Source organism: Pelodiscus sinensis, chromosome 8, assembly GCF_052426305.1.
Source record: "Pelodiscus sinensis isolate ZL-2025 chromosome 8, ASM5242630v1, whole genome shotgun sequence".
Taxonomy (NCBI): Eukaryota; Metazoa; Chordata; order Testudines; family Trionychidae; genus Pelodiscus; species Pelodiscus sinensis.
Window position 1 is genome coordinate 11,808,235 of NC_143059.1, and position 17,220 is coordinate 11,825,454.

A 17,220-nucleotide genomic window follows, 5' to 3' on the forward strand; every position below is an offset into this window, starting at 1 on the left:
TTACAGTAACAGTAGATAGAACATATTTGTCTTGAAATAAAAAAAAGTTAAATCTAGGAATCCTTTAATTATCCTTCTATAACTTCTAAGTGTACTGTTAATCAGTCTTTCAGAAAATAGCTGCACTGATCATCTGCTCTCCTTCAAGTTATATATGGTCACTGACTTCCATAATCTAAATTCACCATCCACAGAGAAAAGTTCCCACTGTGTGAGATTTAAGGCAAGAGATCATCAACAAGTTCTCTGTTATCTTTAGCGGAATGAATTGTTTCACTACATATTCTGGCTCAAATCATTGTGCATCATCCTATATAATGTAGCCACTTGTTAGTGTTCCTACAACCTTAGGAACATTTCTCCCTGATATGGGAAGACTGAACTAGAGAAAAACAGGTGTAATATTTAACCAAAAATGTTGGCAAGAAATTTTTATTGAAAGCCCAGGAAAACAGTTCTAACCTATGACAGACAGAGACTTCTCTTTATTATGTAAGTAAAGTGTCTCTGCTGATGTGGTAGGAAAACATCTACCAAAATACAACTGTTCTGCCCAGGCACGGTGGGGTTTCCTTTAGGTGGGGCTGGAGAGGAACTGAGCTTTTCAGTAAGAAGCAAACTGAATACTGTATACAATACAGGTAAGGCTAAGGCTTTGTCACTCATCTTTAGTATAAGTTACAGAAGGGTTATGGCAATAAATAAAAATTCATGGAAGCCTATGACCTGACTCTGAGTTACTAAAAACAGCTTTAAGAAAATGGTAGGGAGAAGAGTCCAGCATGCATCACTGCTGGAGCTCTGGGGTTACCTTGCTGCTGTGGGGTCCTTAACTTGAAGCTCCTTAGCTTGAAGCTCCAGAAGTCCCCACCATATGTGGCACAGAGCTCTGGGGTTCCCCTCTGCTACGGGCTTCCCCCAACCATCCACTGTGGCTAACAGCTACAGTTGTAGCATTCCTCCCACCCCCCTGGGCACCCTGAGCAGGGTCCTGATTGACAGCTCCAATGCTGCTCCACCCGGAATGAAGTCATGGCAGTCACTGGAAGTTATAACTTTCATGACTTCTGCAAACTTCATGATTTATGGCTACAATTTTGAGTGAACTGTCACATAACAGGAAATGCATGCTAGGATCATTCACAGCAACTAAACAGAGTGGATCCACCTTCTGAGAACAAGGCTGAAATATGTTCGCTTCATTTGCTTCTTTCCTAATCCTTTATCTCTGCTTCTTAGGTGGAGGCTTGTAAGCTAGCAGGTGGGAGAGAGAAGCTAAACCAAAGAAGAAGGTTTGGATGAACCATCGACATTGAACGGATGGGTCAGTGATGCCTTTGATCCTGCAATAAAACAAAGTTAGATTTTTATTTTACTATCACAGTCCAATAAAAGTGAAGCACATCTAACACTAATGAGATCTGTGCCTCAACAAAAGCAGGGCTGGCCGACTGTTGCACTAGGACAAGGCAGCAAAATAAAGAGGAAGAGAGACATCTGGTGCAGTGTTTTGCCATAAGAAATCTGAAGGTACAGGATCAAATTCCAAAGTGTGGTCTGGAGCATGTTTTACTGCTCCAGTTACATTTTGAGAGCCTATTCTCCACTAGCCAACACTTATTACTGATGACAGCGCACTTGCTAATTAATGTTGGAAATAAAATGAGCCTCCAACCCTTTCCTTCTCCAGTTAGGTGATACTGCTTTGGAAATCATAACCTGCAAGGATGAAGCCATGAGAAGAATGGCTTCTTATCGTGCTGCAGCCCTTTCCAAGAACGCATGGCTAATACTATCGAGAGCAAGCATATGCTATAAGTCACTGTAGGACTTAAGTCACTGTAGACTAAGTCTGGGAATACATTTAAATTAAAAAACAATCCTAAAAAAAGTGATGTTTAAAAAAAGTGATGTCTTTCCTAATAGTGGGGAAACAATAAATACATAATGCCACAAAAATTCCAAACTTGCCAGGAATTAAGAGAAAGCTCATGACTGGAGGTATAAGATGGGTTACACTTAATGTCTGATTTTAACATGTGTATTACAAGAAACTTTAACTACATCTGTTGCCTCAACTTACTTGGTGCCCCCTCTACCAATTTCAGCTAAAATATCCCAATCCTTGTTACACTGTTATGCCCTGTTTTGATGAGCAGATAGCAAATGTGTTAGTTAATATTTGTGAGCATGTTTTTAAATAGCACTTAGTACCTAGTATAAAGAAAGCCTGTTTTAAAACTTAACACACTAGCTCTACACCTTTGTAGTCCAGACAGTGCTTCCTGACTTTTTTTTTCCTGCATTCATTGACTGTTCTTGAAATACAGCTTGTTTATGCAAAAAGTGTATACATATTATTTAGGAAAATAAATACTTTCTATCCTCAATGAGATTTAAGCTTGTCTCCTTAATAATGTCTATAAGTAATATTAGAAAGCATATGTTTTACCATTGGGATGATACTGCCAGCTGCTGGCTAAGCAGAGGTTTATCAGAAACAAGGTGTTAAGTATGTAGTCTATATTTCTTCTTCATAGCACTTCACATTCTAATAATGCTTTATAAATTTAAGTGCTTCCTTTAGGGCACAAAACCTAGAAAGGGCTGTCACACGTACTATGTTTGGTATCAGGCTTATGTTCCTGTACATTTGTTCACAATGTTAGGTACTAATTTTAACTGTGAGAGAAATCTGCCCTTTCTACCTTTTTAAAACTGGGAAGTTATATAATTGCAAAGAGGCATCACTTCATACTATCCTTTTAATTAAGTCACCTGAGAGTCAATTTTTTTCAAATACAAATAATCAGAGGGCCATATTAAGCAATCATTACATAGACAAAACAAAAGTATTATTTACTTTGAAGCTTTGTCTGAATAAGGAGCCAGACTGAGCCTGTGGCAAGTGGAAGAGGAGCATGTGTAAGTTTTCAGAACACTGCATGAGACAGCCTTTCCTTTTCCAATATTCATGAAGCAGCATGTAAGCAAGACTGCAATGTTAAGAGCTACATAATAAGTTTTAAAAAGTTAGTTGGAAGTATTAAGTTTTAAAAGTATTGCTAATCAACATGGGGTTTAGAGTGGATATAGGAAAGATAACTCTGATTGTAGAGCCTTCATTCTTTTAGTCACATACATGGTTGTTTAAGTTGGGCTAAACTTCTGGCCACTGTTACAGATGTACACAGAATTCCTTATACTTCAGAATGCCTTCACATTCATTTTCTACTGCATAAACCCCACTAGATGGCAGCCCAGTCCAATACAGCTCCACACTACAGCAAGCATGCTGGCCAGATTTTCAAGCTGTGATTACAAAGATGCAGAGAAGATATTCTATAGAATCACAAAAATGTTAGGCTGGATGGAACGGACCTTAACAGGTCATCACGTCCAGGCCTCCATGCTGAGGCAGGACCAAGTAAACATTGAGAATCTCTGACAGATGTTTGGCCAACCTGTTCTTTAAAATCTCCAGTGATGGGGGGCTCCACAACCTCTTTTAGAGGCCTATTTTTTAATCTTAACTCTGCTTATGGTTAAACAGTATTTCCCAATATCTAACCGATTAAGCCCATTATTGCTTGTTCTACCTTCAGTCAACAAGAACTGAGTCTAGTTCTTTTGATACGATTGACTATCAGGTCTCCCTGCTCAGTCTTTTCCTCTAGATTAAACATGGTCAGTCTTAATCAGGCCTCAGTTTCTAAATCCTTAATCTGCTTTGTTGCTGTCCTCTGGACTCTCTCCAATTTGTTCAAATCTCTCTTAAAATGTGGCACTCAGAATTGGCTACAGTACTCCACTATGCTGAGGAGACAATTACTACCCTTGTTTAACAGAAAACACTTCTGTTAACATGTCCTAAAATAACCACCATTCAGCAACTGCATATCAGTCTTATTCATTCTGGAAACTTTTTTCAGCAACACAGCCAGTCAGTTACACTGAAATGTATAGCTCTACACTGGATTCTCTTACCTCTTCCCCATCTTGCGTATGGTTGACTTTTATTAAAATTCTTGTTGTTGAATTCAGAACAAATTCCCCAATTGTCAAGGTCCTTAGATCTTGTCCTCCAGTGTGACTAACCCCTCCCAGATGTTATCAGCAAATTTTCTAAGCATACTCTTCACTCCATTATCAAAGTCATTACTAATAGTCTCTCATCAAGGACAAATCCTTGCAGGATCTCACTAAGTACACCCTCCAGTTTAACAGCCAACCATTGATAAATAATCTTTTCAATAACTGTGCACCTATCTTAAAGTAATTTCATTTAATCTAGATCACATTTCCCTGTGGGTTTATGACACTGTCGTGGGACTGTCAAAAAAAAAAAAAAAAGTACTAAACTCAAGATATCCAATTTACGGGGTTTTTTTCTCCCATATACTAGGCCAATAGTCCTGTTTATCTTCAAGGACTACTTAAAGAAAAGCCTCTAATATGCTTTCAAAATTTGAATGTTTGTAAAGGGATGTGTCCTCACTTTGGTGTAGAGGAGACTAATAAGCTACTAGACCTGTTTAGCACTAATGAGACAAACCTGAAAGATTTGTTCTTCCTGGAGGAGAAGGAGTTTAAAAAAGGAAATGGCAATGAACAGGAAGTAGCTATTCCACTTCAGAGTTTGCCGACAGCTTGTAACCATCTCATTTTAAGCTGACCTGACTGCTGACTGGCAGCAAAGCAGTAAGTCCCTAGAGGAGGGGCAGAAAGTTGGCCCCACAAATGGGGGGGGGGGGGGCGTAATAGACTTTGAAAGACTAAGCTCTTAAAACAGAAGGCAGAAAGACTGCCTGAGATATAGGCCTCCTTTGGCTCTATTTTCATCCGGATTTTTTCTTCTCAGAAGAAAAACTATAAATGAAGGAAAAGGCAGGCAGGGAGGAGAGGGCAGGTATTAAGAGCTCCCTTGTCCCCTACAAAGTATCAGCATTAGTTTTTATTCCACCTATTGTTATGACTTTTTGATAGGGCACTCAGTAATAATAGTTGAATTTGGAAAGCCCAATGAAAAACCATTTCAGTACCTGAAATTTGCAGATGGGAAGAGAAAGAATTGTTGCTTGAGAACTTAGTTTAATTTAAGGATATTTATTTACTTTGTATATTTTGACAACTAGTGTTAAGGCTTTAACTTTTTTAATCATAAAGCTGTAATTAAAAAATTGATACTTTTCAATTTCCCATAACTAAAAACTTAATTTGATTTTCAAAATGCTTAAAACCCACAGTTTCTCTCATCTATATAAGTCTAAATCTAATATACTTGGAAGAATTCGGGTTTTTTTTTAAATGGCTAACAATCAGAGTACCACACAGGAAAATGAACTCCCAAATTCCTTCGATAACAGCGCCTGAAGTTAGGTTCCTAAATCCACATTTACCTTTTTAGGCTTTTTTTTTTTAATGTTTGCCTTAAAAACCAAGAGGGGAATTTAAAAAAACCCACCCGCCCACACAACTTACTTGCATAACTTGATACTATACAATGCTTCAGCTATATGAATTCCCCATGCGAGCCAAAACCTGGTAAGGTAAGCATACACTTTAGATTTAATGTTGAAAATTAGGGCTATACTGTGACTATAAAATGCAAAAGATAGATTTTCAAAACAGACAAGTTAGATTTCTGCTTTTTCTAAAAGACAACTGAGAAATTTGTATTCTAAGGGCATATCTGAAATAAAGTCAAAGTATAGTTGCCTAAAGACTAGTTATGAAGCTCAGGTACAATGAATCACCTAAAGCACTTGATATTAATCCAAAACTTTCCATGATGTGTTTGTGAAATAGCAAATATTGGGCCAGATCCTGCAGTACATTATCAGACTCAGCTCTCAGTGATAATACAAGACTGCCTCAGTAAAGAATTTAGCCTTGTACTTATTAGAGGTGCAGTACACCTACTAGAGCAGTGGTCCCCAGTGCGGTGCCCGCGGGCAACATGGTGCCCGCCGGGGCATTTATGTGCGCCCGCCGAGTGATCAGGGCCGGCCCTTCCCCAGGCATGCAGCGCATGAGCGGTGCCAGCCCCGGGCATGCAGGCGGTCCTGTTCATGGGCGCGTGGCGCAGCCGTGGCCCCGCCCCCGGGCGCCTGGCACCCCAAAAGGTTGGGGACCACTGTACTAGAGAAATCATATCATCAGCTTTTTATTGGTTTTGTATTTATAAACTAAAGTTAATGAACTTCTCTAGTATGCAGAAGGTATGAAGAGATCAAATACGTTGGCATTTAAGAAAAGAGTTTTTTGTTTAAAATGGGTAAAAAAATGTAACAATTTGAAGCTTTTTAACAAAGCCCTTCTAAAAATAGTTCTATGATCATTAGGGTTTATAATGATATACTCTTGTAATGTGTCCTCCTCTTGTATATTGATGTTCAGATGCATGCTTTTCTGAACTCATAGTTTCTATCCACTACTGATTTTAATGTGTAGCCTGGAGGATACCAATCTTGCATCTGAAGCAACACACCAAGGTACACTGAACAATTCTTATCTACAGAATAAGTGTTGCAAGTTCCTCTGATAATTGGAATTTATAATGTGACTGAGTCCTGCATACAAGTCATGAGACTGTGCTCCAAGGTGGATATAAACACAATTCTTCAAAAAGAGAAGAGCTTTCTAGCTACTTATTTCTGAATAACTCCAAGTGTGGACACTTAATCTGGAATAAAAATGTATCCACACATTTCAAAAACAACTTGACTGGAAAAAAACTCTCTACATGTAGACAGGCTTACATATCATAAAGCCTTAAGTGTTTCATAACCAGACAAACCTTGGTCCTGTCACCACTATAAATTGTAACAGCTTTAAAAGATGTCCTGTAAAATGAGATTAAGTTGCAGCATCCTATCTGAAGAGGAAAAAGCATTTAAGAAGTTAAAGGGGATTGTAAAACCTAGACATTAACTGTTGCCAAGAATTATCTGACACATGTTCTTGTCACCCTAAGGAAAGCAAATTCCCATTCAGCTTCCAGATCTCAGGAACTCGCCTTGATAAATTTTATTCACCTAGTCTTCCATCACCTCTACTACCACTAAGGTGAAAGAAGCTATCAAATTTAATTATGGAATCTTCAGAAGGAGGCGAAGATGGAAAAACAGGATAAGGTAAAAGAAGCAAAAATATTAGCTCTCCAAATCCAACTTACCCATTATACAGCAGTTTGGGGTGGTTGTCCACTAAATATTTAGTAAGATGGCCAAGTGGTCCCAGATTGTGATAGGGTATTGTTGAAGGTAAAAAAACTGCCCACTAAGAGAAACACACACTTTAGTCTTCCAATAAGTCTTACTTTAAGGAGAAAAGGATAAGCTTGAGCATTCAAATTTGGTTCCTCACATCCATCCTCAAATTTGCTTGCTATTAAACCGGACCCTTATACATACTTATTTCACTTACACATGCTACTTTCTCAGCTTCACCCATTTCTTACCCCAACCTTAACAGGCAGGCTACTAGCCCTCTGAGATGACTGCAACAAAAGCAGTGCTCTTAGGCTGTGAGTTCCAAGCAAACAGGATTCTGATTGCATTACTTGTGGTAGTAACATCAAGCATAGGGGCTAAGGCAGTATTTCTTAAACTGTGTTCCACAGCACACTGGTGTGCCGTGGAGAACAGAGTTCAAAATGGCTGCCCTTAAAGGGGCAGGCGACCTTTTTTTTTCCCCCCCTCAATAACTCTCCCCCCCCCCCCAATTTTTTTTCTCTCCCCTCTCAACGAAAAATCCTTGGAGTTCCTCATAAAAAAAATTGTTTGATGTTCCTCAGTCTTAAAAAGATTAAGAAACACTGGGCTTAGGAGCTGGAAGGGAAATGTGGTGAATGCATCAATTGAATCATTAGCAGACAAGAACTATGAATGATGCATGATAGGCAATTTAAACTCTATGGTATGAAAAATTCAAAGTGTAACTTTCCAAGTTACATAACTGCTGATTAGACACTTAGGGAAACTCTACACTAGGAAATTATTTTGAAATAAGTTATTTGGAAATAGTAACTCCCAAAATAAGTATTTTGAAACTAGCCAATTAGCCCGTCATAAGACTTCCGGGCCTCCATTTGGGCACCAGGCTCCAAGCTCCCCCACGGTGGCCTGGCTGAGCAGCGCAGAAGTCAGCCAAGCACCACGGCGGGAGGCGAAGGGGGGCGGGGCAGTGATGTACACAGCCATGCACATCACCACCCCGCCCCCCCTTCCCCTCCTGCCGTGGCGCTCGGCTGACTTCTGCGCTGCTCAGCTGGGCCGCCGTGGGGGAGCAAGCGGCCTCCCAGAGAACAGCCAGCATTTCAGGCAACAGCGCCCCCCTGAGGGAACAGCCAGCATTTCGGCGTTACAGACTCTCAGACACTGGGCTACTGTATACAGGCAGTCCCCGGGTTATGTGGATCCGACTTATGTCGGATCCCTACTTTCAAACGGGTTGAGGGAACCCCACACTAGCTGCGCCCCCACCCAGCAGACCACTGAGATGCGCCGCGGCGGTCCCGCTGCCCGCGTCCTCCGCGGCGAGAAAAGCTGCTCCGCGTCTCCCTAGTCTGCTGGGGGGAGCGGGGAGCGCAGACCAGGCCACAAGACTTCTCATTGCTTTTGCGGACTCCCGACTAACATGGCCACCCCACTGATACTTTTTACCAACTTACCTATCCCATGGCAAAGTGTCTTTCTGCTGGTATCTCCCAGAGAAGGGGATATTACAGCTCACTCACCTGAACAAACCAGGCGGGTGGGAGAAAATAGCTACCCCTGAAACCACGGCCCTTTACTTCGCTGTTTCCCTTTCATCATCTCATAGATGCAAGAAACCACCTACCCGCTGAGCTTTCACCGCCCTGTCCCCCAGCGCCTGGGGTAGACCAGCTGGGGGGCTGCCGGGTTGGTCCCACAGCGCCGAGATGCGGCGCTACTGGACCAACCCAGCAGCACCCCAGCTGCTCTGCCCCAGGCGTCCCCAAGTCCAGCCGCTGGTCAGTTTCAGCAGCGGCTGACTACAGGAAGCCCGAGGCAGAGCTGCTCTGCCCCGGGCTTCCTGGAATCAGCCGCTGATCAGTTTCAACAGCGGCTGAATCTGGACACCTGGGACCTACCTGGCAGCGCCCCAGCTGCTCTGTCCCAGGCGTCCAGATTCAGCCGCTGTTGAAACTGATCAGCGGCTGATTCCAGGAAGCCTGGGGCAGAGCAGCTCTGCCTCGGGCTTCCTGTAGTCAGCCGCTGGTCAGTTTCAGCAGCGGCTGAATCTGGACGCCAGTTCCGACTTACATACAAATTCAACTTAAGAACAAACCTACAGTCCCTATCTTGTACGTAACCCGGGGACTCCCTGTATATGATAACCAGCCCATTATTTCAAAATAACAGGCTTGGTAGTATGGATGCTCTGCTTATTTCAAAATAGAGTGTGGGAGAAGAGAGGGAAAGGAGAACAGCAGTATCCTTAAATAATAGCTTTGGATGGGAACCAGTAGATCAGGACTTCCAAAATGCTTGAGTTGTACATGTGCAATACTTTCCCCCTCCAAACCCAGAAATGTTTTGACAAGAAACTGTAAAGAAGAGACATGGAGCCAGAGTTAAAGGGGAAATGATCAGGATGAAATACTGGGGAAGAGTGAGGCTAGGAAGCTAAAAGAAGCAGGCAAGGACTAAAATTATACAGTTAGGACAAAAATGTGTTTTTAAATGGATACGGTCAACTTAAAATTTACTAATTTCAAGAAGTGGTTCAAGAGTATTTTCAGTGTGGAAAAGATCTAAACGAACAAAACGAAAAGTACTCTAACAAGGAACCACAGAAACAGACTATAAGTGGCTGTCAAATGCACAAACTGAACTTTCCCTCTTTCCGTAATAATCTTGGTTGTTAGCTGTAGCAGTAGCCACTGTCTATTTTTAAAGATAAGAGACTGGTTAGTCACTGTGCCCAGGTAATCCTTAGTTTCTCTGCTGAATCTGCCAACAAAAGCCCAAAATGCAATGGTATTTGCAACATGTCTCAATGGAACTGAGCCATTTTTTCCTCCACGCAATGTACTGATCAGTCATGTACTTTTTTGGGGGTGAGGGTTCTATTCACATTAGGAACTGGTTTTATCAATAGACATTCCTGCTTCAGCTTCTACTGTGTTGAAATTTTTAAAAAAGTATTAGAAACATATCTCCCCTTCTGCATGTTCAAAATTTGCCTTACTGATGCAATAGTTCACCTTCTCTTATATTTAAAGCGGTGCATTTCATCTCCAAACTCCCTCCAAGATTCCCATTCACTTCAGAATTCAGTTCTACTTTGCCCTTATTTTAAAAAAAAGTTTTAATGGACATGCTTCTCCTTTGCACACAAGTTTGTCTCTTTCATTCCTCAGTTAGGTGAGCCTCTCTGTACAAAATCTGGTCCCTGTTGCCGCTGTCTGCACTTCAATTTTGTTTTTAATGTCAACTGTTGATAAAAGTGGCTCAGCTCTACTACTATTAGAACTGGACAGAAGGCGACTGTACATAAGCCTACCAAGGTCACCACTGTTTGACACTATGCCAATTAAAGGTACTTTAAGCATGTTTAACTGTCACAGCAACAGGAGCTTTGAGTGCACAGTAAAAGTGCACTGCTGGTATGAGGAAAATGTCAAAATGTGATCTTTTGTAGGGATTTGTGTGGCTCTACTGCAGGCGATGCTATTGATCTGCCATTCAAGTATCTTTACCAACTTACAACAAGAAGTCCCGGCACCTTATAGACTCACAGATTTATTGGAGCATAAGCTTTTGTGGGCCAAGACCCACTTCGTCAGATGCCTGATGCATCTTGCCCCACGAAAGCTCATGCTTAAAATCAATCTGTGAGTCTATAAGGTGCCACAAGACTTCTCATTGCTATTGCAGACTCCCAACTAACACGGCCACCCCGCTGACACTTTTTACCAACTTACCTATCCCATGGCAAAGTGTCTTTCTGCTGGTATCTCCCAGAGAAGGGGATGTTACAGCTCACTCACCTCAACAAACCAGGCAGGTGGGAGAAAATAGCTACCCCTGAAACCATGGCCCTTTACTTCGCTGTTTCCCTTTCATCACCTCATAGATGCAAGAAACCATCTACCCGCTGAGCTTTCACCGCCCTGTCCCCCAGCGCCCGCCCCCGCTCTGCCACACATCTCCCCCTCCCAGTCTGATTTCCCGTGCACCCTCCATCCCAGACACCCCCGTGCCCTTTGCCTCCCCCCCCCCGCCTGACTTCCCTCCTTCCCGGACCCCCCCCGTGCCCTTTGCCTCCCCCCCCCCGCCTGACTTCCCTCCTTCCCGGACCCCCCCCCGTGCCCTTTGCCTCCCCCCCCCCCGCCTGACTTCCCTCCTTCCCGGACCCCCCCCGTGCCCTTTGCCTCCCCCCCCCCGCCTGACTTCCCTCCTTCCCGGACCCCCCCCGTGCCCTTTGCCTCCCCCCCCCGCCTGACTTCCCTCCTTCCCGGACCCCCCCCGTGCCCTTTGCCTCCCCCCCCGCCTGACTTCCCTCCTTCCCGGACCCCCCCCCGTGCCCTTTGCCTCCCCCCCCCGCCTGACTTCCCTCCTTCCCGGACCCCCCCCCCCCCCCCCGTGCCCTTTGCCTCCCCCCCCGCCTGACTTCCCTCCTTCCCGGACCCCCCCCGTGCCCTTTGCCTCCCCCCCCCGCCTGACTTCCCTCCTTCCCGGACCCCCCCCGTGCCCTTTGCCTCCCCCCCCCGCCTGATTTCCCTCCTTCTCGGACCCCCCCCCGTGCCCTTTGCCTCCCCCCCCGCCTGACTTCCCTCCTTCTCGGACCCCCCCCGTGCCCTTTGCCTCCCCCCCCCGCCTGACTTCCCTCCTTCCCGGACCCCCCCCGTGCCCTTTGCCTCCCCCAGCCCGGTCCCAGACCCGCCCCGGCGCGGCCCCGCGGGGGGCCCGGCTCCTCACCGCGAAGTAGCTGAGGGAGACGGCGATGGCGCCCACCCAGAAGGGGCTGGTGCGCCGGAAATAGCCGCTGGGGCTCGCGGGGGGCGTCGCCATGGCACCGCGGGCCTCGCGCGCCGCTCTCAGCAGCGCCCGGCGGGGGGACAGTGGACTCCGGTCCCCGGAACAGCGCGCTCCGGCCGCGGGGCTCCGCCTCTCCGCTGTGCCCCGCCCCGTCTCTGCAGAAGCCCCGCCCCGCCGTGGAGAAGCCCCGCCCCTGTGTGGCTCCGGCGCTAACTAGTGCCGCGCGCGTTCCAGCTCGCTCGAGCGCTGTGTGTCCGCGTGCCGCGGGGCGGGGGTCTGCTCACTTGACCCCCCAGCTGGCGCGCTCCCCTGCAGCCACTGGGCGCGCTCTGCTTTTGTATCCGCTAACACGAGCCGCTGGAGTTGTGCATCGGCCCCTGCGGCAATGCAGCAGATGTTTGCACGCTTGCCGGGCTCTGGATAGGAAATCCACAGCCGCATCGGCAGGAATGAGCTGAGGAGATTGGATACCTTTGGCTACAAAGCGGATCTGCAGGGTTCTCGTTGTGTGGCTCCCAGAGGCAGGGTGCTTAACAAAAGGCTTGTCATTACATGCAGGGGCCTTAGGTAAACCTGCAAGCCTAGGCAGGTGTTCCAGTTAAAAGATAGCAAACAATGTGTAGGAACCAAGGGCCCATTTTCAGACGGGTAAGCTGAGAGTAGTGGTGTCCCCTAGACGGCTGTATTGGGGCCAGGGCTATTTAACAGTTTCACACATGATCTGGAAAAGGGGGCAAACAGGTGGCAAAATTTACAGATGACACAAAACTACTTAAGATTGGTAATTCCAAAGCAGGCAGCAAAGAGTTACAAAGGGACCTCATAAAACTCGGTGACTTAAGAAAATGGCAGATGAAATTCAATGTTGATAAATGCAAAATAATTCCCATGGCAAAATATAATCCCAACTAAACATACAAAATGATGGGGTCTGAATTAGCCATTATCCATCAAGATGGAGAGCTTACACTCATTGTGGGCAGTTTTCTGAAAACATCTGCTTAATGTGTTGCAGCAGTCAAAAAAGCTTAACACAGGGTTGGCAACTCTCCTGACCAGATGGCCCAGATGTGAATGGCATCTGGTCCATCTGGTCAGGAAAGTTAATAACATTAGAATGTTGGGAAATCATTATGCAAGATAGAAAATTCTTGCCTCTTTATAATTCCGTATGATATGCCCAGATCTCATTCCATCCCCAAAATATATATTAGAATTGGAAATGATTAGGGATGTGAAATAGCTTTTATATGAGGAGAAATTAATTAGACTGGGACTTTTCATCTTGAAAAAGATTACTGGGGCGGGTGCTATGACTGAGGTCTATAATATCATGAATGGTGTAGAAAAATTGAATAAGGAAATGTTATTTAGTCCTTCACATAATCCAAGTAGGGCCTCCTAATGAAATTAATAGGCAGAAGATCTAAAACCAAAAGATCTAAAACTAATATTTCTTCACAATCAAGCTGTAGCACTTGTCAGTGGATGTTATGGAAGTCAAAATTATAACAGGTTATAAAGGAACTAGATACATTCATGGAGGATAAGTCCAACACCTATTTGCCAGGATGAGCTACGATGCAAAACCATGTTTTGCATGTTGCTATCCTGTTTGTCAGAAGCTGGGTGTTGGTGGCAGAGGTTGGATCACTTGATGATTATCTGTTTTGTTCATTCCCTTGGAAGCACCTGGTATTGGCCACTTTTGGAAGACAAGATGCTAGGCTAGATGGACCACTGGCCTTATCTAGTATTGATGTTCTGATGTTCCTATGCAGAATCCAGATGTATCTGCCCCCAGCTGTAATCTGCTAGATTTCACTTTCCTCCCATATAGAAGGCAGGAGTCCTGAGGGAGTCGGAGGGGGTCGCTCTTTCTGCAAAGTTAGTAACAAAGCAAAAATATACATTATCATTGTAAAACTAACTAGTGTCCCTTATGGGACTTGCCACAAGATGTCAGAAGATGTTAGTAGGAGAGTTGGTGAGTCTAATATGTATTTAATTTTCTTTCTTTTATATAGGGATTACATCAAATACAGTGCTACAGCTAACTAAATCATCTGCCAAAAAGCTAGCGTTTTCAGGTGCTTTAGTAGCCCTTGGAACCAAGTTAAAGTTGTCTCCCCCCCCCCCCTCCGCCCCCGCAACTCTGAAAAGGTCTGTGTGGGATGGGGATCTTGAATCTTTGCAAAGGCTAGTTTTCTACAAAGGGCTTGTCTACCTGCACACTAAGCCTTGCTCATGCAGCTGCCTTTTAATGGGAAGCAGTATTCCCTGCAAACCCCCCACTATGCTCCTCCCCACCATTGGGGTGAGGTGCTAGAACAATTTTTACAGTGGGGGTGCTGTGAGCCATTGAATCAAACTGTAAATACGGTATATATAACAGAAACCACTTCAAGTCGGTGGTGCTGCAGCACTTCCCACACCCTTAATTCCAGTGTCTATGCATCTAGAGTAGGGAGTGTTCCTCTCCACTATCAATATCTTCTTAATGCTGTTCTCTCCTTTCCACCATGTAGCTTCCTAGGGAGGATTTGTGTCAGCCTGGGCTTTGAGCAGATGCAGCAAACTGTCATTCTGGCTCCTGCCATTAGGGCCGCTTGTCTTCCTACTAGCCTGGGAATTCAAGAATCTGTGTTTCTGTTAAGACCATTGGACTGGGTTTTGCAGATGATCTTCTGAACAGAAACACAAATCCACTCTTGGGATAATTAATTGTAGAATGAATCTAATTTGAAGTAGATATTGAGGTCCAGGGTAATGAGCAAGCAGATATCCTGGCATTCATTCTGGACAAGTCACCTGGACCTTGATCCATAAAAGTACATAAATGCCTAGATTCAATTGATTCTAGTGAACGTGAGAAACCTAAATACCTCTCTGGACCTGTGAAGATATTACCATTATTAATAATCTCTCCATAGAACTAGGACTATGGCCTAGATCCTGAAATTCAGAGGATTTTTATGTATCCTCTGGAGGTGTTTGGTCAGTGTACTGAATAACCATTTGACTTATTTCCCCACTCACCACTGTAATTGGCTTCGTACCACCTGCATACTGTGAAATACTGTGTGCTGTTGCTGCAAACTGACACACGAGGGCAGTGATATATGTAGAAAATTGCTTTGTATGAGCTGTTACTGATACCTACCATGGTCCATGGAAGAAAATCAGTTGTGGGAATGACAACAGAGAGAAATCTCTTCCCAATATCTCCTAGGGAAATGAGCATGCCCTATGGCAGGAGTAGGATTCCGAGATTCTCTCTAAGATGGTTCTAAGCAGAGCTGTCCCATCCATTGAACTATTTGGGGCAGCTGCCCTGGACCCCATGCTTTGGGGGACCCACAAGGCCCAGGGAAGTCTGGGAGGTTACTGGGGGAGCCTGGTTCCAGGAGCAGGGCCGGGTCCATCCCCGCACTCATTAGCAGTGGTGGGAGCTGTAGGAAGCGGAGTGACGTAGCCCCAGCCTGATCCTTTTTGCCATCTCCCAGCTGGATCACTCACTTCAACATAGTGGGGGGAAGTGGAACAGCGCAGACCTTGTCCAACTCCAGGCTGAGAGCGAGGCATTCCTGAGAGCGAGGAAAGCACAGTGAGCTGGAGCTGGGTCATTCCACTTCCCGCTGCCGTGGTGACTGTGTCCATGGGCAAGGTGGTGCCCAGAACGGGTCTAAATCCCCAACCCCTTCCATCCGCCTTGAAAGCCAATATTTATATATTTTTAAATAATGTAAAAACGGGCAGGAAATAGCTATGTTTATACTCTGGCCTTCTTCCACATAAGCTTATGCAAATGAAGCACCCAGTAGAATATCACCGTGCTTCATTTGCATAATTAATTAGCAGCTGTTTTTGCGCAAGAGGCTTTTGTGCAAAGAAGAGCTGTGTAGACTGCTCCTTTTTGCGCAAAACCCCCCTCTAGTGCAAAAACGGCTGCTAATTAATAATGCAAATGAAGCATGGCGATATTTTACTCTGTGCTTCATTTGCATAAGCTTATGCGGAAGAAGGCTGCAGTATAGACATAGCCTAAGTAAGTGTTTAACAGTTTCCCTATATTGCACCATGTGGAGGTATGGGGGGGAGGGGATGAGGGCTGTGGGGGAGGAGTCTGGGGTGTGAGAGGGGCTCAGGGATAGGGCAGAGGATTGGGGTGTGGTGTTGAGGACTGCATCCAAGGCTGAAGGTTTCAGGAGGGGGTTCAGGGCTGGTACATAGTGTTGCGGGCTGTGGGGTGAGGCTGATGAAAAGCAGTTTGGGGTGTAGACAGGCTGCCCCCAGGTTTCGGTAAAAGGGGACTTTCTCCAGCCTTCTCTCCAACAGTAGCAGTGAGCTCTGGGGGAGGGCAGCACCAAAGGCCCATATAACTCGATGCCTGTGTCTGGGTTGCATTGCTGTATGAAGTTGCTTGGGAGAAGGGGTGCAACGGGATGGGAAGAGGAGGGGTAGGATGCAGTGGGGGCAGAGCAGAGGTGGGCAAGAAGGGGTCGGGTAGTGTGGAGGCAGAGCAGGGATTGGAAGATACGGGAAGGACTTGGAGTGGAGGGGGGGCCATTGTACCAGGCTCTGTACATCCCCTAGAGTTGGCACTGGTTCTAAGGCTGTCTTTGCTGGTCAAAAAGATGCTTTTACCGTGCAATAACTAAACGGAGTTAACTAGCCCAGTGTTTCTCAGCCTTTTTATAAAGTACCCGCTTTAAAAAAAATGGTAAGTACCCCCAGTACCTGCAGTTTTCAGACACACACATTTTTTTCTACCATTGCAAGACATTTGTTTAAATAATTGCAGCTGGGCGAGTGATGACATTTTTGGGTGTAAAAAAGTACTAAAATAATAACGTGCTGTAGAACTTAAAACAAAAATTCAGTTTTCAGTTCTGTTGACGTACCGCCCAGACTTCTTTCGAGTACCTCTGAGGGTACTGGCGCCACTGGTTGAGAAACACTGAACTATCCCACTATGAATTCTAGCAGAGATCAGCCTCTCCGGCACTTACTGTGGTGCAGGTATGTGATATCAATTGTGGGTGTAGTATTGCTCATCTTGCATGGGATACACTGCAGTAAAAATGAACTGAACTACCACAAAAATTCCTTGTGGATGCAAGGTACTAAGTTTTTACCGCAAGGTAACTAACCTGCATTAGCTAATCTCACTGTTTAAAAAAGCACCATTTTTGGCAGTGAAAACAAA

At 45.0% G+C, this 17,220-nt stretch overlaps 1 protein-coding gene across 2 annotated transcripts; it reads right to left on the reverse strand.

Moving 5' to 3' along the window:
* Window positions 1-416: 416 nt before the first annotated feature.
* Window positions 417-12,165, reverse strand: TMEM254 (transmembrane protein 254). 2 transcript variants are annotated; one of them, XM_075934767.2, is made up of 4 exons: window positions 11,952-12,159; window positions 7,178-7,281; window positions 5,482-5,541; window positions 417-1,343 (listed from the first exon to the last, which is right to left on the reverse strand). In XM_075934767.2, exons 1-4 carry the CDS (start codon window positions 12,042-12,044, stop codon window positions 1,223-1,225), a joined length of 378 nt encoding a protein of 125 aa, XP_075790882.2. In that variant the 5' UTR covers window positions 12,045-12,159; the 3' UTR covers window positions 417-1,222. The 2 variants fall into 2 exon arrangements, with proteins under 2 accessions (XP_075790882.2, XP_075790883.2); XM_075934768.2 differs by lacking the exon at window positions 5,482-5,541 and having other exon boundaries at window positions 11,952-12,165.
* Window positions 12,166-17,220: the final 5,055 nt, after the last annotated feature.

What these genes read in the sequence shown, in the direction of transcription:
- TMEM254 (XM_075934767.2), bottom strand. Translation starts at nt 12,044, where the DNA reads ATGGCGACGCCCCCCGCGAGCCCCAGCGGCTATTTCCGGCGCACCAGC. An exon ending in TCTCCCTCAGCTACTTCGCG is followed by an intron (nt 7,282 to 11,951) that starts GTGAGGAGCCGG and finishes TGTTTCTCTTAG; the next exon opens with TGGGCAGTTTTTTTACCTTC. An exon ending in TATAGTATCAAGTTATGCAA is followed by an intron (nt 1,344 to 5,481) that starts GTAAGTTGTGTG and finishes GTTTTATTGCAG; the next exon opens with GATCAAAGGCATCACTGACC.